This window comes from Abramis brama (assembly GCF_963993115.1).
Source record: "Abramis brama genome assembly, chromosome: 15".
NCBI classification, from domain to species: domain Eukaryota; kingdom Metazoa; phylum Chordata; class Actinopteri; order Cypriniformes; family Leuciscidae; genus Abramis; species Abramis brama.
In genome coordinates, this window is record NC_139977.1 from 25,254,690 (window position 1) to 25,282,399 (window position 27,710).

Sequence of the window (27,710 nt, forward strand, 5' to 3'; positions counted from 1 at the left end):
ACCATGCTAAAATTATTATTCTTGGATACCATTAATAAGGTCATGACCTCTGAGGTGTTGGACTGGCCAAATTACCATTTGGTGCAAATAGAGGTAATGCTCAAGTCAAAGTGAAGTGAATTTGTGGAGAGTGCAAAATGCAGGTTTAGATGAATTTTCAAAACTACATTTATGACTTCATAAGTGACGTGTCTTGGAGTCTTGGCAGTCGTAAGTGAAGAAAATAAAGTTTGAGACCCTTCATCTTGCTGATATCAGCTGGTGTTGTAAGTGACTGACAGCATTTGAGAGAAACTTCTGCTTGAGCTCCACTCAAAATAATTCACTCAGCATCACTCATGGTTTAACTTAGACACTATGCTGAAACCTCTTTTCCACAGAATCATGTGTTTTGTCATTTTATTATTTTATTCCTTTAAAGGTTTTACCTGAACAACCCGCTGCCTTTGTTCCTCTGTCTGCCTGCCTCTTGTACAGTTTAAAGAAAAGACTACACAGCCATGGTATTTATACAGAAAGTGTGTTTTATTTTCCAATAAAGATAAAGTGCAAAAAAAAAAAAATAACCCCTTTGTCTTTCTATTCTTCATCTTTCTGGTGCTTTGTGGCAGGTACAAATCTCATTAACTATAATCAGTGAGATAATGTAAAATTAATAAGCCCTCACTTCTCACTAAAATATGAAGTAATTCCCTAGTAGCGTGCCTTGAAACCCATTTGATCAAACCAATTCATACACACAAACACATGATTATCTGGACTGGTTAGTTATCTGCAAACAGGAGGCATCGTGTGGTTTCTCATTCATTAGGTGTCAAAGCACAGAGAAAAACCATTAGAGGTGTACAATGCAGAAAGCCTCATTAACCATATAGCGTATGGCTGAATGAATAAAACATATGAGGAAATAATTGATTGCAGGCTTCATTTTGCATATAGGACTCTATTTGTTTGTGTTTAAAATCAATTGAAATAACTAAAAAGTAAAATATCAGAATGAGATTGTTAAGAATGTATCAATAAATAAAAACACTATTATTTCCATATGAATAAAAACGTTCATGTTTGTTTACTGATAATAATAATACTAGTACTTTGATGTAGGCTATATATCTACCATCTATGTTTACCATATTCTTTCACAATGGTATTTACTGGTGCTCCAAGAATACTGTAATCATGATATTTAGAATATGTGAGAATATTTCCGGGTGTTTCCACCGAATGGGTGACATTTGCTTGTTGTGACTCTTCAAAATTAAATATAATGTCTTGGAGACAGAAATGTCACCCATTCGGTGGAATGGCTCTTCCACTAAAGACAGCTACAGCTCTACATAGTTTAAAAAGCCGTTATATGGCTCCATCATGTGGCTGATAATGGTATCACAACAACCGTTTTGCAGTGCGTTGACTTATGAGTGAGTTATGACTATAAAAATAAGCTTGTTGCTCTGTCAGTATTCGGTTACATGATGACATCCCAAAGAGAGACACTATCTCGTAGTTTCAGCAGCATTAAGTTGTTTAACGGCTCTGGGTAAAGTTAAAGAGAAGGATGCTGTTAATGTTATGTGGACCATATGAATCGACGTCTGGGTCTTTTTTAACCCCGCCCTCTTCCCTGTTGAGCCAATCAAAACGTCCAAACCAGCGTTCTTTTGATTTTGACAACGAAGCCCCGCCCTCAAATCAACGCCTCGCTCTTCTTAACTGTATAATTAATTAATCCTGCGTCTTTGTTGTAGCTTGCTGGGGTTTATCTGAAAGTAAATATAAAGTTTTCCACTCCAGAATACAAAAACCATACACTTTTCGCTTTGTACTTGAACTCTTAGGTATGAAGTGAAATAAAACTAGTCGCGTGGAGTGAGTAATAGAGATTTTGGCTCGCGCGAGCAACAACACGCGAGACCCGCTCGAGCTGAAGAGCTGAACCAAAAACAAAAGTAAAAGGGGACCTGGAAGCTTGAGTTACATTTGTCAAGAAGCAGGTGAGAAGTCCATGTTTGCCCCGTCGCTTAGTGATGGAGGGACGGGCTGGTGGTGCTAGTTTGTGTGCTGCTCTCATGGAAACAGTCTGAAGTTTATGTATTCACATGAAGAGGGATGTTTTTAGATGTCCAAGGTAAGGAATCCTACAATACTACAGCCAGTGGAGCTTTGCTTGTTAATTAAAGTCCACAATAACAGATTTCAGAACAGTGCTTGTATTTAGAGAATTCGCAACTTTCCAAAGGCCTTTTGCTCTTGATCAACAGGTTAAACCACCTTCTGCTCGTTAGTCAAGTTCTAAAAATTTAATATATATATATATATTATAGAAGCTGGATAATATCATAATATCATAGAAGCTGGATATTTTTATTCATTTTGCCTACTAGACTGACAGAATTATGCAATATAAATTGGATATGCTAACATTTTGTCGTAACTAATATACAAAATAAAGCTGGATAATTAAGTAAAAACAAGTTATGAAACAGTAAATGGTAGTTAACATGACATGACATGAAGTAGTGACAATAGTTCTACTGTGTGACATGATATACCTTATATAAAACTATTATAAACAACATTTATGATTATTTTTAATTAATTTATTAGCATTCAATGTAGCCTTTTATTATGTGTTATAATACAATGAATTCAACATTTATTATGTGATGTGATATATGCTGATATGATTATTATTGAAGTATTAACATTTAATGTAGCCTAATATTATATTTATATTTAATTTATTATATAATATTAATATATTATATTCAAAAAGCAACCATTTGAACTAGAATAAACAGATCTGATGTGTAAAAAATGTAATATAAAACTTTCTAGGCTGTGGTCAGGTGTTTCTGTGCTAAAAATGTCTTCTAACACAACCTTTTTCAAATAATGGTCAAATTATCCCAATCCTTCCAAGTCAACCCGAAAGAGATGCTCGTGGTTTGAAAGTGACACATTCATTTCATTGCACTGACATTACAGTCAATCTTGTGGCCTGTTTGATCACAACACAAATATTCTTCCTCAGACACTGTGGATCTTCTTGGCCCATAAGGAGCTTTACGGCTCACTGTTCGTTTTATTAATCCTGTTCAGCGCTGTGTGTGTGTGGCCACTGTTATGCCTATTAAGTGCAGTAACAGTGCATGATCTATATATAGGATACGTGTTGCTTTCGGCTGAGCTCACCACAGGCTCTCTGAATGGATGGTAGAGATCTAGACAAGCGGTTAATTAACGTATGCTGCAGAATGCACTGCACTCAGGAGATTAGCAGACTCCCTCGGCGAGTACGTTTGTGTGCATGCTGGCAGAGGATGCTGCTGACAGACTGCTACGGTTTGTGAGTCTTTATGGAATAGTTGCTTGCTACAAACAAAAGTTTCACCCACACAAATAGGTCCGCTACACAGGACATGACGACATGTCATCCGTACTTGTAGTTTATGAAGAAACTGCATGAATGCATCTTGTTAGGGTCACTGCCATTTCTCAGATTATGATTAGTCTGTATTTTAGACCTAATGCCCTTGTTTTGATTTTTAAAATGACAAGTGTTCGCAACTATGCTCTGAATGTGGCAGCGTCACAATTTAAAGGATTGTAAACCAAATTTAGTCTAGAAAAATTAAATAGTGCTTTTCTTTTAAAAGCAGCTTTTCTTATAGATCAGAAGGAAAGTTCTTCCCCAGCTATTCATCTTTGCCATGAAGCAGTGTTCTGAATGCTGATTGGCTGTTCTTAGAATGATGCCTGTGGCCGGCAGCGCATGGCAGAGATTGTTGTTGTGTGGTCACCATGGCAACCAAGGGCCCTGTGAAGGTTGAGGGTTGTTTTTGAGATTGAAGAACACCTCACACCATTCACATCCCAGACTGTTGTTTGCTTATTGTTTTACTGCAATAATATGCATCAATAAAACGAAAGTGAAGCTTACATTTTGAATATTGCAAAATGGCCTTCAGGTCAAACACAAATGTTTTCTTTTTTTGGATTTTACTACTTCGGCACTGATTTGCTTCCAATCATGAAACATTTCTTATTAGTATCATTTTGAAAAAGGTGTTGCTGCATGAACATGATGGTTTTGTAGTTCTAGACTAAATGTGAGCATGCATTTGATTATATCACTTGCACAAAAACAGTACCGGTATTTAGTATTCAGTATTCCTCAAATTGAAGTGAACAGTGAATTGCAAACTTAGAATATTATAACTTAGAACCTGTAATAATTAAATATGTTAAAGGGGTGGTATAATGCCCTTTCACAAGATGTAAAATAAGTCTTTGATGTCCCCAGAGTGTGTATGTGAAGTTTTAGCTCAAAATACCCCACAGATATTTTTATATAGCATGTTAAAGTCGTCACTTTTTGAGGGTGAGCAAAAACACAACATTTTTGCGCCTGTCCCTTTAAATGCAAATGAGCTGCTGCTCCCAGCACAGGGGGCGGAGCTACAACAGCTTGTGTCCTTTTACCTCACACAGACATGCACTGAAAATGTCAAAAACTTTTAGCCTTTTATGTTCAAACCGGAGTCAGAAAGATGGAGTTGGTGAATTTATGTAGCTTATGTGTAATTATCTTCTAGTCATTGATTAGCATATTCTCTCTTGATAATCTATAGATCGTGTTCCGGATGCGGGGTTTATGTAAATTTTAGGGTTCATGATGTCACTAACCCGGGAGGAATGTTGTGTAGTCCCTACCAGCCGTTTGTTGTAGTCGTTAAAAAGCGATTTCTTTAAAAGAAAATATCTCCCTTTGCTTTGAACTTTCTTTTCCTGCGTCCTATTCTTCTGCAATGCAGAATGGCAGCACAGCTCACAGGTTTGTTTGAGCTGCGCCCTCTACTGTACAGGTGTGAATTTACATTTCCTTCAGCCTGAGGCTTATTCATTTCACTTTTGGTCTTAACATTTGCCAAATTTAGGACTTTTTTTTAAATTTTATTGATAAACAATATACCAACCCCGGCCCAGATGAGAAAAGGCAAAGCAAAAGTAACATAACATTACTTTCCATAAAAAGTAACTAAGTAATGTAATAAACTCAAGTAATAAGTTATAAACTTAAGTAATAAGTTATAAGTAACTAAGCACTTAAAAAATGAAGTAACTTTTTTTTTTCTGCCTTGATGTCAAAATGTATGTACTGTACACATATTAAATAAGCTGATAGGGCAGTTATAAAGGCATTTACATGCAACTTCAGATGGAATACTATTTTGGGATTTTTTTAGATAAGTATTTTTTTGGATTTTTTTAAGTATTTGAGCATAAAAAATAGACATTTCAATATCTGTTTATATATATATATATATATATATATATATGTGTGTATATGTACAGTATGTTTGGTTGCTCTGTGTCAGGGCTTGTAAGGCAGGTGAAGAGCTACATTATTTATTCAGATGTTTTGTGGTTCCACTTGAGAGCAGCTGTTTACAGACTTTGCGTAGCCTTTCATCATGCTCAATTAGCACTTAGCTACAGTACATGAATGACAGAATTAATTAGACTATTGTAAGGAGTTATACAAATGCTTAAGGGTTCTCTTTAGTCACCTCTTTCTCCTCCAGCTTGAATGGATTTCAGTTATTTATCTTTGTTAATTAAATTAGTTTGTGTTTTTTTTTTCTTAAAGGGATAGTTCACCCAAAAATGAAAGTTGTCATTATTTACTTACACGCAAGTTGTTCTAAACCTGTATGAGTTTCTGTCAAACACACAAAAAAGATATTTTCTGGTTCCTATTGTCAATCTCCAAGTCAATGGAGACCAGCAACTGTTTGGTTACCAACATTCTTCAAAATATCTTCTTTTGTATTCTACGGAACAAACAAATTCATACAGCTTTAGAACAACTTAAGGGTGAGTAAATTATGACAATTTGCATTTTCGGGCGAACAATTCCTTTAATCCCTTGTTTTATGTCTCAGAAAATCATGAAAAGTAACTCATCAATCATTCAATGGAAATAAATACAATTTAAAAAACAAAAAATGCTATTTTTGTGTTTTTTTCAGTTTGTTTAATCACCTTGATGACCTATAAGTGGACATTACACCTGCCCATAAAAACATTCGTAATTGGTCAACCATGAGAGAAGACCTCAGTGTCAGTGTGGAGGAAGTTCGGGTGGTACAGGAGCTCAAGGTGGCATAAAAGAGAGAGATAAAGAGCAAGGTAATGGAGCGGAGCAGTGGTCGTACCACTGCAGGAGTTCTGGTGTGGACACCAGCTCCAGCATACCCCTCTCCCTCGAGCCCAGAGGGGTTGGACTTTAGCTGGGATGAAGAACTGGATGAGGACTTCCAAAGCCAGATGGATGAGAACGGCATCATCGGTCTGGCAGAGAGTCAAGGGCAGCAGGAGGTGAGGACATCAGAGATGTGTGACTGATATCTGCCCATTTATTGGTCATTTAGAGCAGGCCTACCAGGACTCTTCATCAGAAGTGTCTCATTACTCTTAAAAACGCTTGTCAGTGGACAAATGCATTTAATTAGAAACATTTCTTATCCATTTTATGCCTTCTTTCTTGAAACTCTTTAATAAGCATATCATGATTCTCTGAATCAGGTAGGAGAGGAGGAGATTGCGGAGGACCTGTTGTGGGACGTGAAGACCCCCGAGCCGGAGTATGGGCCTCCACCTGCACTAGAGGCGATAAGCTATCACCTGAGTGAGCTGCTGGACTCTGAGCCGCTCTCTCAGGCCACTGGAGACGACTGCCGCTCTGTATTCCTCGGTAAGGACTCAGTTCATTTAAACAACCGCAGCTGAGTTTAATAGCATAAAACTATAGTAATTGTGTAAGGCAAGGCAAGGCAAGTTTATTTATATAGCACATTTCATACACAATGGCAATTCAAAGTGCTTTACATAGAAGAAATTAAAATAATAAAAAGAAATAAGAATAATTAAAAACGGTTTAGAAAAATAGAAATAAAATACAGTACAGTACAAACAGTCGGACGAACAGCGGCACAGTGCTCATTCAGTAAATGCATAGCTAAACAGAAGTGTTTTGAGTCTGGATTTGAATGTGACTACAGTAGGAGCACGTCTGATCTCCTCTGGAAGCTGGTTCCAGCTGCGGCTGGCATAATAGCTAAAAGCAGACTCGCCATGCTTAGAGTGAACCCTTGGTATTTCTAGCTGATATGATCCTAATGATTTGAGTGATCTGTTGGGTTTATATTCAGTGAGCATATCTGCAATATATTGAGGTCCTAGGCCATTGAATGATTTGTATACCAGTAATAATACTTTAAAATCAATCCTAAATTTAACTGGGAGCCAGTGTAAAGACCTGAGGACTGGTGTGATATGTTCATATTTTCTGGTTCTGCTCAGAATCCTGGCGGCAGCGTTCTGTATGAGCTGCAACTGTCTTGTCCAGTGAGGAGTCCATTACAATAATCCACCCTGCTGGTGATGAAAGCATGCACAAGTTTCTCTAAGTCTTGTCTGGAAACAAAGCATCTAATTCTTGCAATATTTTTCAGATGATACTGAATACTGAAACTAAGGTCTGACTCTAGTGTTACACCAAGATTCCTGACTTGATGTTTAGTTGTTTGACCCCTAGAGTGAAGGTATGCGTTCACCTTGAGAACTTCATCTTTGTTTCCAAACGCAATGACTTCAGTTTTGTCTTTGTTTAGCTGAAGAAAGTTTTGACACATCCAACTGTTGACTTCATCAATGCATTGGCACAGGGAGTCAATGGGGCTGTAATCGTTAGGCGATAGGGCTAAGTAAATCTGTGTGTCGTCTGCATAGCTGTGGTAAGTAGAGCCCGACCGATATATCGGTGGGCCGATATTATCGGCCGATATTAGGCATTTTCCAAACTATCGGTATCGGCATTTATAACGGCCGATAAATGAATATTTAAAAAATAAAATAAAAGCGGATGAAACACCCTGCAACCATGTTATGAGTGTTGGCGCTGCATAGTTTGTCCACCAGAGCGCACTCTACAAAGAAGACTGCTAACATCAATGAGCTTGGAAATCACAACTAACTTATTCTGCCTAAATAAAGTAATGATTACTGTATTTATAACTAGCATATCTGTAGTTCCAATCCCTGCATTGTAAAACGTAAGTTAGGCACGCGAGGAGTGAACATTTAGACATAGAGAAAAAGTATTAAACATAGCAGCTAGCCTGTGCATAAAAGTTAGCTTTTCTTTTACACGTGTGTGAAATCCAAGTGTGCGTTACTGTAGGGGTAATTAACACATTATTACCGAGTCGATCGTTCCCTGGGATGCGTTTTCATGAAAATCGAATGTAAAGAGTTTTAGCTATCTCTAAAAACAGATGATCTTATAACGCTATTATATGGGGCACAGAGTAAAAGTAAATCGCTAGTTAATACCACTAACAAGGCTCAAAATAGCCTCACACTAACACGGTAGCATAATGAGGGTCCCTTCATGCAAACCGAAGCATTGAGAACTTTGTAAGTGTACAGACAGTTTAATAAGAAGATACTTTATAAAGACAGAACATTACGCGGTTACAGCCATTCGTCATCTTGGAAAACAGTCTCGACTAATCGAGTCACGAACGCCGTGCTAAGTGAGCTGGTCGATAGGAATTACGTTTGTGAAATCTAACGTAGCACGGCGTTCGTGACTCGACTAGTCGAGACTGTTTTCCTAGATGATGCCTGTTAACGCGTAATGTACTGTCTTTATAAAGTATCTTCTTATTAAACTGTCTGTACACTTACAAAGTTCTCAATTCTTCGGTTTGCATGTAGGGACCCTCATTATGCTACCGTGTTAGTGTGAGGCTATTTTGAGCCTTGATAGTGGTATTAACTAGCGATTTACTTTTACTTACTCTGTGCCCCATATACTAGCGTTATAAGATAACGTTAATCTGTTTTTAGAGATAACTCTTTACATTCAATTTTAATGAAAACACATCCCAGGGAACGATCGACTCGGTAACCATGTGTTAATTACCTCACATAATGTATTTAGTGCATCACTAAGTAGTAGATTTTAGAAGGCAGGCAGCAAATGATGATTGAAAATGTTTTTTTTGTAGCGTGATGGAATAGATGGATAGAATTAGGAGTGACCTTTGTCTTGTTTAATAATAATACAAATGATGATGATAATAATAATAATATCATCATCATTGATTTTTTTTTAAATTATTACTATCAATATTAATAATAATAGTTGATTTTTTTTGTTCAAAGGACTTTTAGTTTCATATCTTAAGTTTGTATTTTTAATATACATTATATTTATCAGAACTTTAATATATTCTGTTCTGTTGTGACAATAAAGTTAATTAAAAAAAATATATATTTTTTTTAAAACTGCATTATATTATTTTAGTAAGGCTGAGGACTCTTAAATAACTACGAATAACTAATGTTAGGGAAAATCTGTTCATATTTTGTTACACGTTTCTGGATTTAAAAAAAATATATATATCGGCCGATATATCGGAATATCGGATTTTTAAATCACCAAATATTTGTATCGGTATCGGCCTTAAAAATCCTTTATCGGTCGGGCTCTAGTGGTAAGCAATTTGGTTCTTTCTCATTATTTGGCTCATTGGGAGCATATACAGGTTGAACAGGAGTGGCGCAAGAATCGAGCCTTGAGGGACTCCGCATGTCATGGATGTCCACTCAGACTTATGGTCTCCTGTACTCACATAATAACCTCTCCCATCTAAGTATGACCTGAACCATTTTAGGACTATCCCAGAAAGCCCCACCCAGTTTTCCAGCCTGTCAAGAAGTATGTTATGATCGACAGTGTCAAATGCAGCACTGAGGTCGAGTAGTACCAGCACTGATAATTTGCCTGTATCAGTATTTAAGCGAATATCGTTTATTATCTTTATGAGCGCTGTCTCTGTGCTGTGGTGCGGTCGGAAACCAGATTGAAAATTGTCAAAGGATCCATTCGAGCATAAGAATTTGTTCAGCTAATTGAAGATAACTTTTTCAATGATCTTGCCTATGAAAGGAAGATTTGAGATCGGTCTATAGTTGCTTAATATGGTCTTATCCAGATTGCTCTTTTTCAGGAGGTGTAGTGAAATGATTTTTATTTTGTGAAGAGGGATAATTAGTTCATGTACACTTATCTATTCATCAAATAATCCTGAAAATAAATGTATCACAGTTTTCATAGAAATATTAAGCAGCAACTGTTTCCAACAGTGACACTAAGAAATGTTTCTTGAGAACCAAATCAGCATATTAGAATGATTTCTGAAGGATCATGTGATACTGATGCCAACGCTGCATTTTCAGCAGTCATTACTCCAGTAATGTAATAATATTTCACAATAGTGTTTTTATTGTATTGCCTTGGTGATCATAAGAGACTTCTTTCAAAAACATATTAAAAAATCTTGCAGACTCCAAACTTTTTATTAGTAATGTACTTTAAGTATAATGTAATGTAATGTTTATTAAGTATATTAAAAATGGTAATATGGTCTTCATTCACATTCTGTCTTTTTTTAGAGGAAGAACACAGAGCAGATGAAGACCAGAGTGATTTGTTGGAAGATTGGACTGATGATGAGGATGGTACAGGAAGCCCAACAATCCAAAGGCACAAATTAAACACTTTCCAAGAGAGAGAGACAGCGTTAGACATGACGGATGAGGACACATGTGAAGATACTCAGAGATTCATGGACCAAACATTTCCTGTCACAGAAGAGATGGTATCTATGTTTGGAATGGTGAAGAGCCTTGATTTCAGTCACGAAATGACTGAGATCCACCAAAACATTCCAATTTCAGGAGTCCCAGAGCGATCTGAGCAAAGGGATTGTGAGGAACTCAAGGAAACCGATGAGCAATTTCTCCAAGTCTCACATCGTTCCTTTAGAAACGCTTCTGATCCCATCAGTTTTCCCCATTTGTCCTCAGAGGAAATGATGAATAACTGTGATATTGAAGCGGAGACATTTCCAGAGCTAGACATAAGGGCAGAGTCATCTCTTAGCACTTACCAGAGTCCCACTCCTAAAACATACCACACTGTTAGATCAAAGGGGGAGGAGATTAAACACAAGATCACACCTCAAGCTTCACCAAGAAGCCCTGTGATGAAAATCAGACAGGGAAAAATGCAAGATAGTACAAGTGGAGAAAAATTAGAAAGAAGGTTACACAGTCCTAACCACAACCTGCAGCCTCCAACGGCCTTTCCCAGAAAAACAAACCCTGCTTCCTGTGACGATCAGGTTTCCATTCCAGCACAGTGCATTTCTAAAGCAAGCGTCTCCCCCTCAGAGCACACGCCACCTCCTACACCTCACCGATCTTCAGCAATGAAGAACCACAGAACCTCCAAAACCTCTCACACTGATCCAGATGACATCAGGTCAGAAGAAAAATGGACAAACACAAATTTATATGAAAACATTTTGACCCAATAATTTGACCCATGATTTGTTGGCCCATAAATAAAATAAATGTATAATAAATGTATATAATATAAGTTTCTCTGCAAATAATATAAAAAAAATATGAAAATAAAATAGTCAATAAAAATAAATGTGCATTTATTTAAAATAAACTTTAAAAAAGGAATTTGTTGTATTGTTGTAAAGTATAATTTTTTTCTAGAATTGTATCAATTATTGCTGTGTATGTATTCTTAGGAAAGGACAGCTGAGTCACCCCTTACCTGATTTCTCCAAAGTGAAGCCGAGGGTTCGTTTCCCGAAAAACAGTGGATACAAACCTCCTAAAAGCAGTAGACCCCCTCATGATAGAACTTCACACCCAGAACTTCCTGTAGTGTTCAAATCCCCTGCTGAGATTGTGAGAGAGGTCCTGTTGAGCAGCTCTGATGGGTCTCCAGGAAGTCCCTCCACCAGTGGCACGCTCAAGCGCCTGCACAGTACAGTACCAGAGGAGTTCCGCTGCCCCCAGCAGGCCAGCACACTGGTGCGGCAGCTGCAGGTACGTAAAGAGGAGTGAACACACTGTTTACAATGAAATTCTAGTATACTATTTACTGCATAGTATACAGTACTGTTCAAAAGTTTGGGATTAGTAAGAGTTTTTATGAGACATGACATGAGAAATCAAATTTTCCTTTTGACATATAAGAGGTCTTTGTACCATTAAAACATATTAAAACAAGTTTCCAGAAAAAATAATACTCTAATAATAAGTAAAGTACAGATACTCAAAAAGTAAATGTATTTTGTTACTGTCCACCTCTTATCATCTCACCATAGGCCCTGCCCACTGGCATTCAGTTTCTTAACAGCTGACATTTGCTTGCTTGCACTGGATGTGAGCATCGCGTCAAAAGCAAATAGAACCCATTATAATCATTGACGCTGTCTACACTGGATACACTATACAGATGCTCGTTCAGTTTCTGACATACTCCATGCTCTTGAGTCTGTCGACAACAGGACAAATTGAAGAGTGGAAGAATGTTCACTATGACGCGTCCAGTTTAAACAGCTTGCTTGCGTCTCTGGACCGACTTTAGAAGGGTACCAGTATCAGGAACAAGTGGATGTTTTATTTTAATGGCATCCCGGATCACGTCGGAGGATTATATGTTTGTTCAGGGCATTTCATTTTGTAAGCGAGGCACAGTGTAATGGAGAGTTTGCAAAGAAACGTTTGTTGAAAGATTAAGCAGCCAGCTGTATTGGATCTGACAGCAGCTGCATCACAACCCGTAAGTAAATGATTTCATAATGCTTTGTCTGTAAATTATGGTTTTATATGGATTTATGTTTTCAAAACACTTACTCACGTGCAATAGCGAGTGGGCATTGATACTGTTTCCTATGCAATGACGCTGGCAAATCATAACAGTGGCCGTTTACTGACAAGCCTTACAGGAGCCGCCCTTTAAAAACAGATCATTTCAGACAGAGGACGAGGCTTGAAAACAATTGTTTTTCCTCATGCATTTGTTTTTGTAGTGCAAAAAACTTTAACATTATAAGTGAACCTCAAGGAACATATTAACATAATAAAAAAATCCATGTCATGACCCATTTAAATGTTTTTAAAGTCTCATGCTCACCAAGGCTGCATTTATTTGTTTAAAAATACAGTAAAATGTAATATTGTGAAATATTATTACAATTTTTGTTTATATATATATATATATATATATATATATATATATATATATATACAATTATTATTATTTTTTATTATTATTTTTAACTAAATCAACTAAATAACATGTACTGAACCTTAGCTTTTGAACGGTAGTGTATTCTGTGTATTTATATGAAACTGAATACCACAATAAACATTTTAAGCTATAAAATGCTACTTTGCTGTCATATGGTCTCACTATATTTATGTTTGATCATCTTGGAAATACATTTCTTGCATTTGTTTATGTAAAAGTATCTTAACTGTTAGTAGTCTGATATGTTAAAATCCTGGTTGATATTCATATAGTTTATTGTTCACATTAAATTGGGAAGTATAAGTAAATTACATTGTGGGAAACATTTTCCCTTTTGTTTTGACAAAAGTAGTAGGTTATAGCTGTAGTATACATACTACATACTATTTTTCAAAAAAATTGGGTAGCATAGCATTCTGAACATACTGACACACTTGAAATTATACTGATTTATTTTCATTTAGGCTAAATTGAAAGATGAAGCATTAAGTCTCTTATTTTTTCACCTCGCTTATTCTTACAGGAGGACTATAACAGGCTGCTTACCAAGTATGCAGAAGCTGAAAATACTATCGATCGACTTCGCCTTAAAGCAAAGGTTGGCTTCACAGACTGTATTTATGGTTATGTGCTTTTTTCCCTTCATTTGAAGGCTGACGTGAATTCAGTGCCATGCTCTCCCTCATATCAGCAGGGCTGTCTCCGTCTGCTCTGATGTTGACGAGAGCTATTTTTAGACTCCTCAGGCTGAGTCAACACAATATATATTCAGAATCTCTTTTGTGACGGCCATAATCACAGCCCTCTGTTTAGCAGTACTGCCATACAGAAGCACAGGCTCATTTTCAAACTGAGGGCTCTCTCTGATTGTGATGTTTTCCCTCAAATAAAAAGGGCTGCCAAGAAGGTTTACCTCAGAGGACAAACACTTTCAGAGAAAAGCAAACTAGCAAACAAACAAACCAAGGCAATAAGCAGTGTATATACAAAAACATTATTTGCACAAATTGTTCAATTATCTGCATACTTGATATTATACTGGTAAATGTATGCAACTGAAAATACTATTAACTTCATTGTTTTGCGCAATAAATGCACAAATTCTTGCACAAATACAGTAATTACACATCTTAGTAGTTTATTATTTCCTTTAAAAGCATTCGAGTGCAACACGTTATCTACAAAAAAAATGTGGAATTTATTATGATGAAATATTTAAATCAATTTACAACCTAAACAGCATTATCATTATTATCGTTCTCATGACATGAGCTCTATTTTATGTGTCTGATAAGAAAACGGTTAATAAACACAGAACACTGTCACCTAAACAAGTGACAAAGTGACCTGAAACAAATCTGGTCCTGAGCCAGAATTAAAACAGGATGTGATGTCACATACCTTCGCTGTTACATAAGAGGTCAGTGTTACATGTCACAACCTCATCTGAACTCATTTCAGCAGTACCGTAACCTTTTACAGAGCAATGTTGGTTATTATTTAGGCCAATAATTGTAGGCCATTTCTCTGTGCGCTTTTGCATCTTCTGCTGCATTTGCTCTAATGCTCATTAAGTTCTTCCCTCACGTGACCTGGCCATCTGCTTCTGCTTTAACAGAAACAACAGCTTGAGAAAGACAGGTTTCATTCACTTCAATGATAACCCTTATTGACTTAGTTGTGGTTTCTTAGATGTAGAATTAGGGGTGAGTGATAAATAATAAAACTCTAGAAATGGCATCATTAAGAAATGGCCTTTCCAAATTCAGACAGAAAATGAAGAGTTTATTTAAAAGAAAGTTAAATATTTTATATACATATATACTGTGTATCTGCAGTAAATCTGAGGGGTCTGTCATGTGTGCTGGCAAGTCAGGGCTGTATTTCTCTGATGGTCTCAGCAGCAACACAGTTTCTCCACATGTAACTTTTTTCTCTTAAAGGTACAGTATACCATGTAAATATGGATTTAGAGAGATTTTATAGTACAGCACATAGGGGACATGAATGCGTTTACACAGGACTCATTATAAAGCATTATGTATAGAAATGGGATCATAGTCTTGGATTGTTGTCAAAGTAGATTTTCACTCATATATTTGCTGATTTCTCTCTCATTTTTGTTTAAAGTAGCTCTTTACTTGTCAACTCATGATTGTTTTTTTTATGTGCTGTTTGTTTTCAGGTTGGTCTCTGTTCTGAACCCCCAAAGCCCAGTACAGCTATCCTGTCAGGTGTTATTCAGGAAGGGTCAAAGGTCATAACCCTCAGTTTTCCTCAAGCACAGAGGGCAGAGTTCAGCGCAGGATCTGCTAACCTGACCCAGCAGAAGAATGGCCCCGGTACACCACACTGACACCACTTTGAAACAGTGTGCTTGTATAGTGTACATAAATTACACACTAACCACAATCAAACAGAAGTAACATTTTCTGTAATAGTTAAGAAAACAGCAGAAGTTTTATTTTGGGGTGATTCTTTTTTTCTAGTGATGCACTAAAATTATTTTTCGAAATTAAAGCTATTATTTGGCCAAAAACCAAAACCAAAAATAACGTTTATTTAAAGCTGCAGTCCATAGTTGTTCCTCTTTGTCGCCATCTCTGTTCGAAATCTGCAATTGCAGTTATTCGCGGAATTATCAACTTTACGTGGGTTGTGCCTCGGCACGGCACAGTACGGATGAATCCAATGTTTTGAGGAGAATGTGCGGCTGTCAGTCGCCGCGCCGGTGTGGATACTGTCATTCGGAATCACAGATTCTACTTTTTGGAGGTATGACCAACATAAGAATTTTCACTGGAAAATGTCATCTGAACAAGTAAGTAACATCCACTTTTGTTCTGACCAGCTAAGGGAAAAAAGCATTGCAGTAAATCGTGCTGATTAAATCTAACGATCGCTTATCATATCACATCAAACCGTGCAAATTATACTTTGTTCTCAAATTGTTAATGTTAACAACATCAGCGTTGCGTGACTACATTTAATGCCCTTCCGATATTTATCCTTGTTTTCGCATGGGCCCGGTTGCAGTCTCTTTTTTTTTTTCTGTAGCCACTCCGAAGTCTTTTGCATTTTATAACGGGTGAATCTCCAGTTGTCACTGGTGATTGTCGTTTGAACCTTTCTGGATCCGCCATCAAATTGATAAGTTTAATTATATCAAGTGCTTTGAGAAAAGGCTATAAGTCTCCACCTCCAACATCCTCAAACGCAATATAGCCTACTAGCCGAGGCTCCTTCTTTATGTGTACAGATGTGACGTAATGACGCAAAGACATGCTTGAATTTCCTGCGGAAATCCACCAGTACCACTGGAATTAAAAACGTTATTACAAGCTTACCGTACGGCAAGCAGATAGTTTTGAACACTGGCTGGTTATGTACTTGCTCAAAAATTTAATTTGGATAATTTTTAACCCAAAAAAGTTACAGACTGCAGCTTTAATAATACATTAATTCATGAAATTTATTTACAGTCTTTTACATATTATGGCAGTTTTCATTTAAACTTTTTAATGATATAGTTTTTTTCAATTATATGTTTCTATTCGAATTCATTTTTGAAATATAAACATTTTAATGGTGACTGTAATAACAAACATACATTAAATAAGACATCACTAACAGGTTACGTAAAATTATAATAAATATGAGTGCATATATTTAGCAAAATGCTCTTCTCTAGAGCTATGGGTATGTGGACTCTTCTAAATTGGTAAGTTGTTTTGTTCGCATTGCAGAAAACTCCAGAAAAACAGTACCTCGCCCTTCTTCTGTGAGCTCCATCAGCTCTGGATCTGTCACAGCAGACCATCTAACAGAGACTCTGACCAAACAGACTCATAGATTTCAGCTACAGGTAACTAACTTTAAAAGAATCTATTTAGATCTTTTAAATGTGTCTGTAACTATGACCATCATTATGTCAGACTCAAGAAAAAAGATTCAGATCAGCTGGAATCTTGTTATTTTAACAGCAGTGCACTGAATCCTAAATATAAAAAAAAAATCTTTTTTTTTGCTTGTTCAGGTTGATGCTTTTGAGGCACTTCTAAAGAATGGGAAACTCAAGCCCTGTGAACAGATAAAAGTATGATGATGCTTGTTTTAAAAAAAAGAAAGTGAATTTTTAAAGACATGAAGTCAGATTGACTGAGTCTGAATCCTCTACAGGGTCTCTCCACACTGGCACAGGGGCAAGAGTCTCTTGAGAGGGCTTACCTAGATGTACGAGCCCAGTATCAGATGCTGCAGCAGCGACAAGGCGGGCATGTCACCTTTGACCCAGACAGGTAGCATATGTTTTAAATATATGTATACACTACCATTAGATTTTTATAGACTTTTTTTTAAAGAATTTAATACTTTTATTCAGCAAGGATGCATGAATTTGATTAAAAGTGACAGTAAAGTAATTTATAACATTACAAAATATTTCTAATTAAAATAATTGCTGTTCTTTTGAACTTTCTATTCATCATAGAATATCATCAAAAATTAGAACATATTTTTTTAAATATCAGCATATCAGATCGTGTTACACTGAAAACTGGAGTAATGGCTGCTGAAAATTCAGCTTTGTCATCACAGGAATAAATTACTTTTGAAAGTATATAAAGCAAAATTTTAGTGCAATAATATTTTACAATATTACTATTTTTAATTGATTTTTGATCAAATTAATGCAGCCTTGGTGAGCATACGAGACTTCTTTCAAAACATTAAAAAATGTACCTATTTTTTATTGAATTTTTAATTTATTTGTTCACAGATAAATGTCGTTGTTGTTTGATGTCGATGCAAATATTGACAAAGCTGTGCTTCCTGTTTACTTCCTGTGACACTGGTTTGTAGTATGTACAGAATATGCATACTGTGTGTTTGTGTGTGACACAGGGACCTAGAAGGTCAGATCTTCAGGTCAGGGATGCGATTGGATGAGATGAAGGAGTGGCTGGAGCAAGCTGGACAGAACCAACCCATTTCTGAGTCTACTTTAACCCCGCTCCCTCCTTCAGATATGCTCTCTGTGTCCTTGCTGGAGACTGAACCTCTACCCGAGGTGCCTCAAACTTAACCTCGACACCTCACTAACCTCTGAGCTCATGAGCTCACAGATATGAAGGACAGAAAATTACTGATTTTCTCCTCCATTCTTTCTCAGAGCCCACTGTCAGCTGTCCATCCTGAGGCTTGTGTTGGTGTGGAGGTCAGTTCAGTTAGCGGAGAGAGTGATGCAGACAGAGAGGAAGAAGAGATCCTCCCATTTGTTCTTCGTCCACTCTATGATAAACACAAGCATGTGGAGAAAGACTTCAGTAACCTCATGGGTTGGTGAGTGACCTTTGAACCTCTCTCTCACACACACACACACACACACACACACACACACACACATACATACATACATATATATACATATATATATATATATATAAACAGCTTTAAATGTCAGACTATCTCTTATTTTCTTCTTACCCAGCTATCAGAGTTTTAAAGAGCTCCCTGGGATGCTGGACCAAGCTGTGACTTTAAAGAGCCGTGACTTGCTGGATTTTGGACACTGTGTTCCCTCTGGGAAAAAAAGCGTAATGGTCAGACAACGACACAGGACTATTAATGAGAGTGAGATGACAAAATCTGCTCAGCAGTGAGTCCTGAGCCTATTTCACATAATATTTCAATACATCAGCTTCACAGATGCACTGAAATGTTTTTCTTACTCAGTATTGTTGTTTTCCAGTACAATATCGGTACATTCTTAAATCAAGGTACATTAATTTGAAAGGAAAAATGGCACAAAAAAATAAATAAATTTAAAATGGGAATTTTTTTGATTAGGTGATAGCCTATATTCAACTTCGGTGTGGCGGGGTCTTCCTTCATTTTTAATCTTGGTAAATTTGTTGGCGATCAAATATTCAATATCTTTACTCTCCATAATTAAGGTAGTTGCTAGATTATCAGTGGGAGCAGTTCAAACTAATATCACGTAATTTATGTCTCTGGGAAAAGCAGCAGTGGATCCAACTTCAGTAATATTTTATGCCGTTACAATGGTGAAATTACAAACAAGAAATTCACATTCTGAGACATGAAATTACATGAACAACTGGGAATTTGATTAAAATTAGATCGTCCTTCTCGCTTTTTCCACCCCAAAATTTTTATGAGCTGCCTCTGCAGAAAACCACACTTTATATCTTATTAAAATTCAGTGACTTTATGCTTTAAACAAGAAAAATATCTTCTAGTGGTGTAAGAAAAATGAACTTCCCTTTGAATTACGTTTATTACCTCACTAGCAGATATTTTCTCATTTTAAGTATAAACTCACTTAATTTTGATAATGTTTTCAAAAAACATGACAATTTTGCTTCTCAAGAAAATGTATCTTGATTTAAGAATGTTTAGATATTTGAAATCGAGACAAAAATTGAGTAAGAAAATATTTTTTGCAGTGTTTAGAAGATCTATGGGATCAGCAACTTTAAACAGTAAAGAATGTTATATTATTATATTTCATTATCCAGACATCACTGTTTGGGCCATGTTAACCGATTTGAGAAAACTGACAGGTGTACCACGGATTAGAACTACCGTATCTGACCAATTAGAGAACATCTTGTCTGATAAGCCCCATCCATTTTAGAAACCCTGAGATTCTATCAGTTTATTCTAATTTAATGATATTAATAAAGGTAATTGACACAGATGTAATAAGAATACTTATGTGTTTGTGATCTAAACATCAGCTGTTATGTTGATATCAGATTTTGAAAGATAATTAAGGGTAGCAGCAGTTCAGTCCGCACTGCACTATTATCAACACCTGGCTGTTTGCTCTCTCATTCACCTCTCCATTCTCTCATTCTTTAGGCAGCCATCAGCAGATTGTGTCCCTCGCTCCAGCCCATCTGTTAGGTCACAGGTGTGTGACTCTATGGAAACTCACCCAGAGGCTCTTTGCCACTCCTCGGTGTTGCCAGGGCAACAGGGCAGTGAGAAGAAAATGTCAGGAAGCAGGAAAACTCAAAGCAGTAGCCTAACCAGCCTGGCAGAGAGTATAGAGCCCAAAACTATGGGCTTGAAAGCGAAGGCCAAGACTGTCAGAGCGCCCCTTCTGGTCAGCGACTGTACTTTATTTGTGATGAACAACACTATATATTATAGTTAAAGGATTAATTATTTCTTTATGTGCATGAATAATTATTTTAATAGAGTTTTTGCATTTATTTTTGACACTGCAGGATGGGGTCATGTCTCCAGAGACAGACAGTGGCTTTATGGGATCTGAGAGCAGTCAGCTCACTCCTGCAGTACACAGTCCTCTACAACAGAGGGCAGTGGTGAGGTATGAAGCGCCTTCACTGTGTAGACCAGACTATGTCTAGAGCACTTCGACTTTGATTCTGTGACCCTTAATTAGACAAGAAACCAGTGATCTATAATGCTTTAGTGGTACTCAGTAAAACAAGCATCACTTTAACTTGCTCATACCTCGGGTTAGGGACTCATACTGCACTATTTGTGCTACAGACATGAGGAGAGGTGTGCTTTTACTTTTTAAGTGACAAGACTTAATTTCCACCCAGTTGGTCATAAAATGGGCAAAAAGTCTGGCAAAACCCCTCAAATATTATTTAAATACTAGTGATTTTATACGCTTTTATATTTTTCTGTTATCTTCTCCAGTTCCACGCCGTCTGGCTCGCACATGAAGAACACAGAAAGACCAGAGTCTGCTCCTCCTTCTCGGCAGCCTTTTGCCGTCTCCACCTCTCGCTCACAACCCTCTCCGAATACCCCAGGACAACACCTCAGCATGTCTGGAGGATGCACAGGTCCGGTTAGGAAGAGAGGAGAGGAGGAAGGGTGTTCTTCTTCCAGCCTTTGTCCATCAATCTCCCCCCTTCATTGGCCTAATAGCGCCATCCCGGCCTGGCCAAGCAGTCTGACCAGCCAATCTGATCATGGGAGTGATCATGGTGGGTGTCAACATTAGAATAGGTTTGACTTTTCATACAAAAAACATGTCAAAATATTTAAATATTAGAATAAATTAGAATTCATATTAGAATAAATATTTTTCACTTCTAAGAGTCCATTTGTATTAATATGGTTGTCTTATGTTTCTCTCTATGAAATCATAATAAATAGTTACACTAAATGCATTAAGTGAATAATTTTACAGTGTTTATGAAGATAGATTAAGGTTAATGTCAATTTCCACATATATATATATATATATATGATTTTTACAGCATTACCATGAAAACATTTATTAGGCTGATATTTGAACACGTCATTAATACTGATCCTGCATTTCTCTTTTCATCCTTTTTCTCTCTCTGCATCCTGCTTTTATGCATCATTTTTCAGTCCATTTCTTATCAGGGGAGGAAAAAGCACAGGATAGCCAATACCCACAACCAGCCAATCTGCAGCTCCGCTCTCACAGAAGCCCCTCCTTCCATGTGCCTTATCACCACGAAGACCACCTCGAAGACCAAAGTTCCGTTCAGCTAACAAATCACCAGTGAGTTTCCTAAAGGCTGACATGGCCACTTCAGCACAAACAAGCAGAGATTTATGGCTGCTCTTTTGAGCCAGGGCTCTACTGTAAGGGTGTTCTGGGAAAAAATCCAGTGGTGTTAAGTGGTCTCTATAAAATCATTTTTTACTTTATGGCAGCCAGAGTTCCATCTGGATAATTAGATTTCATTTTTATTCTTTCCTTTCTTTGATTCAGCTGGAGTTTGTCTCTCAAATAGACTAGCTGAAGATAGTGCTGGTATGTATTCTGCTCCACATCAAGAGACCAGCATTAATCACCATTAGCTATTAATAAAACCCCTTGTGTGTTTTTGATGGTTGAAATATTCACCTACCCACATCCACACACCCACCACTTCTGGCAGTGCCTGTAACGCTTCTCACTGCAATGGTTATTTCTAAACCCTGTGTTGATCTGAACTCTAACAGATTCAAAATATCTTTAGAGCTAACATGAACAGTTTCATCTAAACACCTTAAGACTAATTGTGACGTTTAACTGTCCGTATAAAATCTGGTCCACACTAAAACTTAAAATGACTTCTTGACATCATCTGACCCAACATGACTTGGGACTTTTGAAGAGGACACTTGGCCTGCTACTATAACTTCAAATTGTTCATGAAGGGAAATATTTGACATGCTCTGTCGTCTTTTACACTTTTAATGTACACTACCATTTAAAAGTTTGCGGTCTGTATATTTTTTTTGAATGAAGCTTGAATTAAGTCTCTTATGTTCACCAAGATCAAAAGTAGTGTAAAAACATTAATATCGTGAAATATTATCACAATTCAAATTAACTCTTTTCTGTTGTAACATATTTTAAAATGTAATTCATTCCTGTGATGCAAAGCTGAATTTTTCCATTACATATCAAGAAATCATTCTAATATGCTGATTTGCTGCTCAAGAAACATTTCTTCTTATAATCAATGTTGAAAACAGTTGTGCTGCTTAATATTTTTGTGGAAACCATATTACTTTTTTAAGGTTTTTTGATGGACAGAAGGTCAAAGCAGCATAAATTTGACACATTGTAATTGGAACTCCAGATAGTGACTGATTTTAATTTAATTTCATGTTTTGTTCCCTCTTTAAACTAAAACAAAAACTGCCTTTATGCATTGTGTATGTTTCAGAGAGGCTTTTGAATCTCTACAGCAAGAAGTGAACCGACTAAAGGAGAGACTAGAGGGAAATCTGAGACTCTCCAAACCTGCTAGTCCTGTTAGAGCGCCCCCTTCTGCCACAGAAAACACCAGAAATCCCGCACACCCACAGACAACGACACCGCAGTGGTTTCATTTAAGGTCATTAGACTATCAAAATGTTATATATGTTGCCTTGAACTTGTAGTTAATAATCGGATGTGTTACAACTTCAAAAAGATTTGACCATATTTCTTTCTTATTAGGTCAGAGAGGAGGAGAAGGCAGACAGAGAGAGAGAGGAATGGAGAAAAAGAGAAAGGATACTCACCAAGACCCATCCTGAGGCAGAGATCAGCATCTTTACCTCGACATCGACATGAAACTGACCTGAGTATGTTTAGCTACTTTCAAGTCTTTCCAAATCAGTGTAGGATAAATATGGCACATGTCTTTGTTGTAAGATAGGGACGCAAAGAGATTTTCTCAACGGCCCTGAATAACGAAACACTTGGATGCCAAGTTTGAATCAGTTAAGTTCTGATAGAGAGATTATATTACTTTTTCACCATGTTCCTTATTAACCCTGCTGCAGCAACTGATTCTGAGGAAATCCAGTCTGAGCCAAGACCATCAACATTAAGACATGTCCCGATGTCCCCTATGACATCAAGAGGAAGAAGACAAACCAGAGGATTTGAACGTCACAAAGAGGACAGTGCCTGTAAGAATAGATCTTTGTTGTAGTTTAACATAGATGACCAGGTTTTGATATGGTAGTCAAGAACAATTTGTGGTCATTTTAATTGAACATCAGCAGGCAGATCCGATAATAGCGATGAAATGGAACCGAGCCGAGGACCGGAACCTACATGTCTACACTGCATATCAGATCGCACTGGTGCCTCGACACGTAAGCATCCTCCCTCTATCATGATAATGGGATCTGAAACTTACTGAGACTAACATTTCATGAACTATCCTCCTGTCCTTTATACTATTAATTAAAGGCCCAATGAGGAGCAGGAGCTCTCCACGTCTCACACAACCTTCCTGTAGCCAATGCCCATTGTGTGGTGCATTAAGAGCCTCTCAAACAGGTTTGCACCTCATTATCTATAAACTAATGAAGATGTGAAATATTTTGCTGATATATATTCACCTAATATGACTTGTATATCACCAAGAATCATGTTGACTCTCATGTGTGGTTATTTAGCCAATCAGGTGCCAGTTTCCACCCCCAGAAGGAGTGAGCCAATGAGATCTTTACAGAGGGACAGAGGAGGCATGAATGTGACAGTGGCTCCTCGCTCCACATTGCAGGAAGGTGTTCCAGTTATCCCATATGTGCCCGTCTATCCTTCAGCTCTGTGAGTACTTTTTCCTCTGCTGCTGCCTGGACAATGAATCAGACTCTAGAAAAATGTATGAGAACACTCTCAACAATCTCAACTTCCTGTCAATGGATGAGTTTTGCAAGCTTGATTAAAACTTGTCTGAGATCACTGTGGAAATTTGAAGCACAAAATTATCCAAATAATTCTATACCTTTTAATTGATTTTACTTAAGTTGTTGTGTTGTTTATATAATTTGTAGTGAAAAAAAAAAGTTTTTATTATTGTTTTTATATTGTTTTTTTATTTGTTCCATTAGAACAACCAGTTGCTCTATGATGATTTGATTTATATATGCTGATTTACACTACTGTTCAAAAGTTTGATGTTGGTAAGATTATTTAATGTTTTTGAAAGACATTTCTTATGCTCACCAAGGCGGCATTTATTTGATCAAAAATATGGTAAAACATTAATAGTGTGTAATATTATTATAATTTAAAAGTACTGTCTTCTATTGTAATATATTTACAAATGGAATTTATTTATCAGCTGCCATTTTTTTCAGGATTCTTTGATGTAATGACTATTTAATCTTGCTGAATAAAAGTAATCATTTCTTTAAAAATAAAGAAATTCTTTGAACAGTGTAATAATATATAATATATTTATATAACATTTATATTATACAATTAATATAAAATATAAAATTGATTGAACCCCCCCGCTCTGTGTCATTTTCTTGCAGTTACTTCTCCAGCCCTGTGACGACACAGGCCTACTCACAACCCTTTAACATCACAGCAAGTCCCAGCAGAGATGGGGTCAGAGGTCATCGCAGACGCTCTCTCTCTCTGGACCATCAGCAGCTCTCTCTGGACGGCTCTCTGACCCGCGCCCTCACAGCGGCTAGAAACATGAAAGAGGTCTCGCATCGCATGGCTCACTCTCTGTCCTCAGGGCTGCACTGCAGTAGCTTCCTCACCACATCCTGCACCTACTGACACCAGCATTTGTTCATTCAGTTGACGCTTTTATTCAAAGTGACTTCAAATGAGGAATAATAAATTTCTGCTGCTCAGCTGTTTCGCATAAAAAAGTGATGTTTGTTCGTTTTTATTAGTTTACATAATACAACTTTTTCTCATAGCAGTGTGAATGACGACAACGCTGCAGCAGAAAATGCTGGAAAATGTGAAATGTCTCAGGTGACTTTTAGAGATTGAGAGCTGCATTATGGTAGCTTAAACAATACAGGTTTGTACAGTGACCTCAAAAAAAATATTTGGAAACTCAATCCACACATAAAGATGCATGTATGTCATTGAATTAGAAAGCAAAAAATTCAAGAAATATTGCTTTTTTGAACTAAAAAGTTTCTTTTTTTTGTTTTTTGAAGTGAAAATGTTAGGTTTTAAATGGAAAAAACAATAAATATACTGTTATAAATGAAGATAAAGCCGTGGATACATTGTGGTTTCCAAACATTAGTAGAACTTGCGGACACATCCACTATTTTACAGAATTAGTTTTACAGATACCATTTGGATTTTTAAGTGTTTTAAATGTCCAAAGGCTTTTTGGGTCCACTGTACTAGACCTTTTTTCTGGCAAGTCCAGATAATGTCATTGTTAAGCTTTTCAAATATCCACAGTGTGGTAGATTTATATTTGTTTTAACAAATAAGAAAAGTTACTTTCACAGTATGAATGTGAAACGGGTTTGTTTTTCATATCTGTTAGTGACAGGCTTTTAAATCTTTCTTTTCTAATAGGGGGGAAAGGTACAGTGCTGTTCTTGAAGTTGTTGGGTGATTGTGTTTGTATTTATATTACAGTACTTTTGTGCTGCATTTGTTTACCTGGAATTTCCAAATTTCAAACTGGATAACCGTTTTTAACTTGTCAGAAACAGCAGTTTAATTCGGTGTGTATAATTCGGCATACCTTGAGTCCCACAAGTGTTTGTAGCAGCTTTGATGAGTGTGAAAAGACCAACATGCATTTCACTTCGTGGAACCAATAATGGAATAGGTGTGTGCGTAAGTTTTTCTGTTTTATTGGGTTGTGAGATATTGATTGTTACTAAATATTTTACATATAGTTTTCTTGGGAAAATGTATTTTTAGTGCTGCTTGTTTTTAGTGACGTTTGTTTAATGTTTCTTTTATGTGTTTTTGTATTTATAGAGCTGTACTTTTATTTACTACTATAAATGATTCTATATTTGACCCGTGTCATGCTACTGTTGTTCCTTACAGCTAGGTAACGAACTGGACCTTTCACTCCTCCTCCATTTCTCCTGATGTGCTGCAGGTGTTTGTATGGAGAGAAATCTGAGTTGAAAGTCACCTATTGTATCATGCATTCAGAATCCAGTGATCAAGGTTGGTAGCTAATCAAATGGTCCATGCCATGCCTTCGTGCCCTGGATGTGCATCCCACAAATCTCCATCAACTGCAAGATGCTATCCTATCAATATGGGCCAACATTTCTAAAGAATGCTTTCAGCACCTTGTTGAATCAATGCCACGTAGAATTAAGGCAGTTCTGAAGGCGAAAGGGGGTCAAACACAGTATTAGTATGGTGTTCCTAATAATCCTTTAGGTGAGTGTATATATAATATATACTTTTTATATACAGGGGTTAGAGAATGGAACTGAAACACTGGGTTTTAGACCACAATAATTTATTAGTATGGTGTAGGGCCTCCTTTTGTGGCCAATACAACATCAATTTGTCTTGGGAATGACAGATACAAGTCCTTCACAGTGGCCAGAGGGATTTTGAGCCATTCCTCTTCCAGAACAGTGGCCAGATCACTGTGATGCTGGTGGAGGAAAACGTTTTCTGACTTGCTCCTCCAAAATACCCCAAAGTGGCTCAAAAATGTTTATATCTGCTGGCTGTGCAGGCCATGGGAGATGTTCAACTTTACTTTCATGTTCATCAAACCACTCTGTGTGGCTGTGTGTTGGTGCATTATCATGCTGACCCCTTCAGGGTCCAATGTTTGAACCATTCGGTGCACATGGTCCTCCAGAATGATTCTGTAGTCTTTGGCAGTGACGCAACCATCAAGCACAGTAGGGAATGCCATGATATTGCAGTCCAAACCATCACTGATCCACCACTGTGCTTGTGCACCATTGTCAGAGAACAATATCTTTCACATTGTCCACAGCCCAAGATTTGCGCTGTTAGCACCGCTGAAAACTGTCATCTGGCATTGGCACGAGTGACCAAAGGTTTGGCTATAGCAGCCCGACCTTGAATATTGACTCTGTGGAGCTCCCAGCAAACAGTTTTGGTGGAAACAGTTGAGTCAAGGTGCGCATTTAATTCTGCAGTGAGTTGTGCAGCTGTGGTTTTATGTTTTTTGGATACACTCCGGGTTAGTACCCAGACATCCCTTTCAGACAGCTTCCTCTTGCATCGACAGTCACTCCTGTTGGATGTGGT

General features: G+C 37.2%; 1 protein-coding gene across 3 annotated transcripts; it reads left to right on the plus strand.

Annotated features, from left to right (window-relative positions):
* The first annotated feature begins 1,655 nt into the window (after window positions 1-1,655).
* akna (AT-hook transcription factor) lies at window positions 1,656-26,478 on the plus strand. 3 transcript variants are annotated; one of them, XM_084138298.1, is made up of 24 exons: window positions 1,656-1,994; window positions 6,036-6,384; window positions 6,592-6,760; window positions 10,531-11,401; window positions 11,682-11,985; window positions 13,719-13,793; window positions 15,381-15,537; window positions 16,942-17,060; window positions 17,232-17,291; window positions 17,375-17,493; window positions 18,098-18,263; window positions 18,366-18,535; window positions 18,684-18,851; window positions 20,081-20,327; window positions 20,452-20,555; window positions 20,897-21,189; window positions 21,584-21,740; window positions 22,900-23,070; window positions 23,175-23,302; window positions 23,504-23,632; window positions 23,726-23,821; window positions 23,919-24,008; window positions 24,128-24,281; window positions 24,995-26,478. In XM_084138298.1, the coding sequence occupies exons 2-24, from the start codon at window positions 6,199-6,201 to the stop codon at window positions 25,248-25,250; spliced, it is 4,389 nt and encodes a 1,462-aa protein (XP_083994424.1). In that variant the 5' UTR covers window positions 1,656-1,994; window positions 6,036-6,198; the 3' UTR covers window positions 25,251-26,478. The 3 variants fall into 3 exon arrangements, with proteins under 3 accessions (XP_083994424.1, XP_083994423.1, XP_083994425.1); XM_084138297.1 differs by lacking the exon at window positions 1,656-1,994 and adding an exon at window positions 2,012-2,128; XM_084138299.1 differs by lacking the exon at window positions 1,656-1,994 and adding an exon at window positions 3,300-3,345.
* The last annotated feature ends 1,232 nt before the right edge of the window (window positions 26,479-27,710 follow it).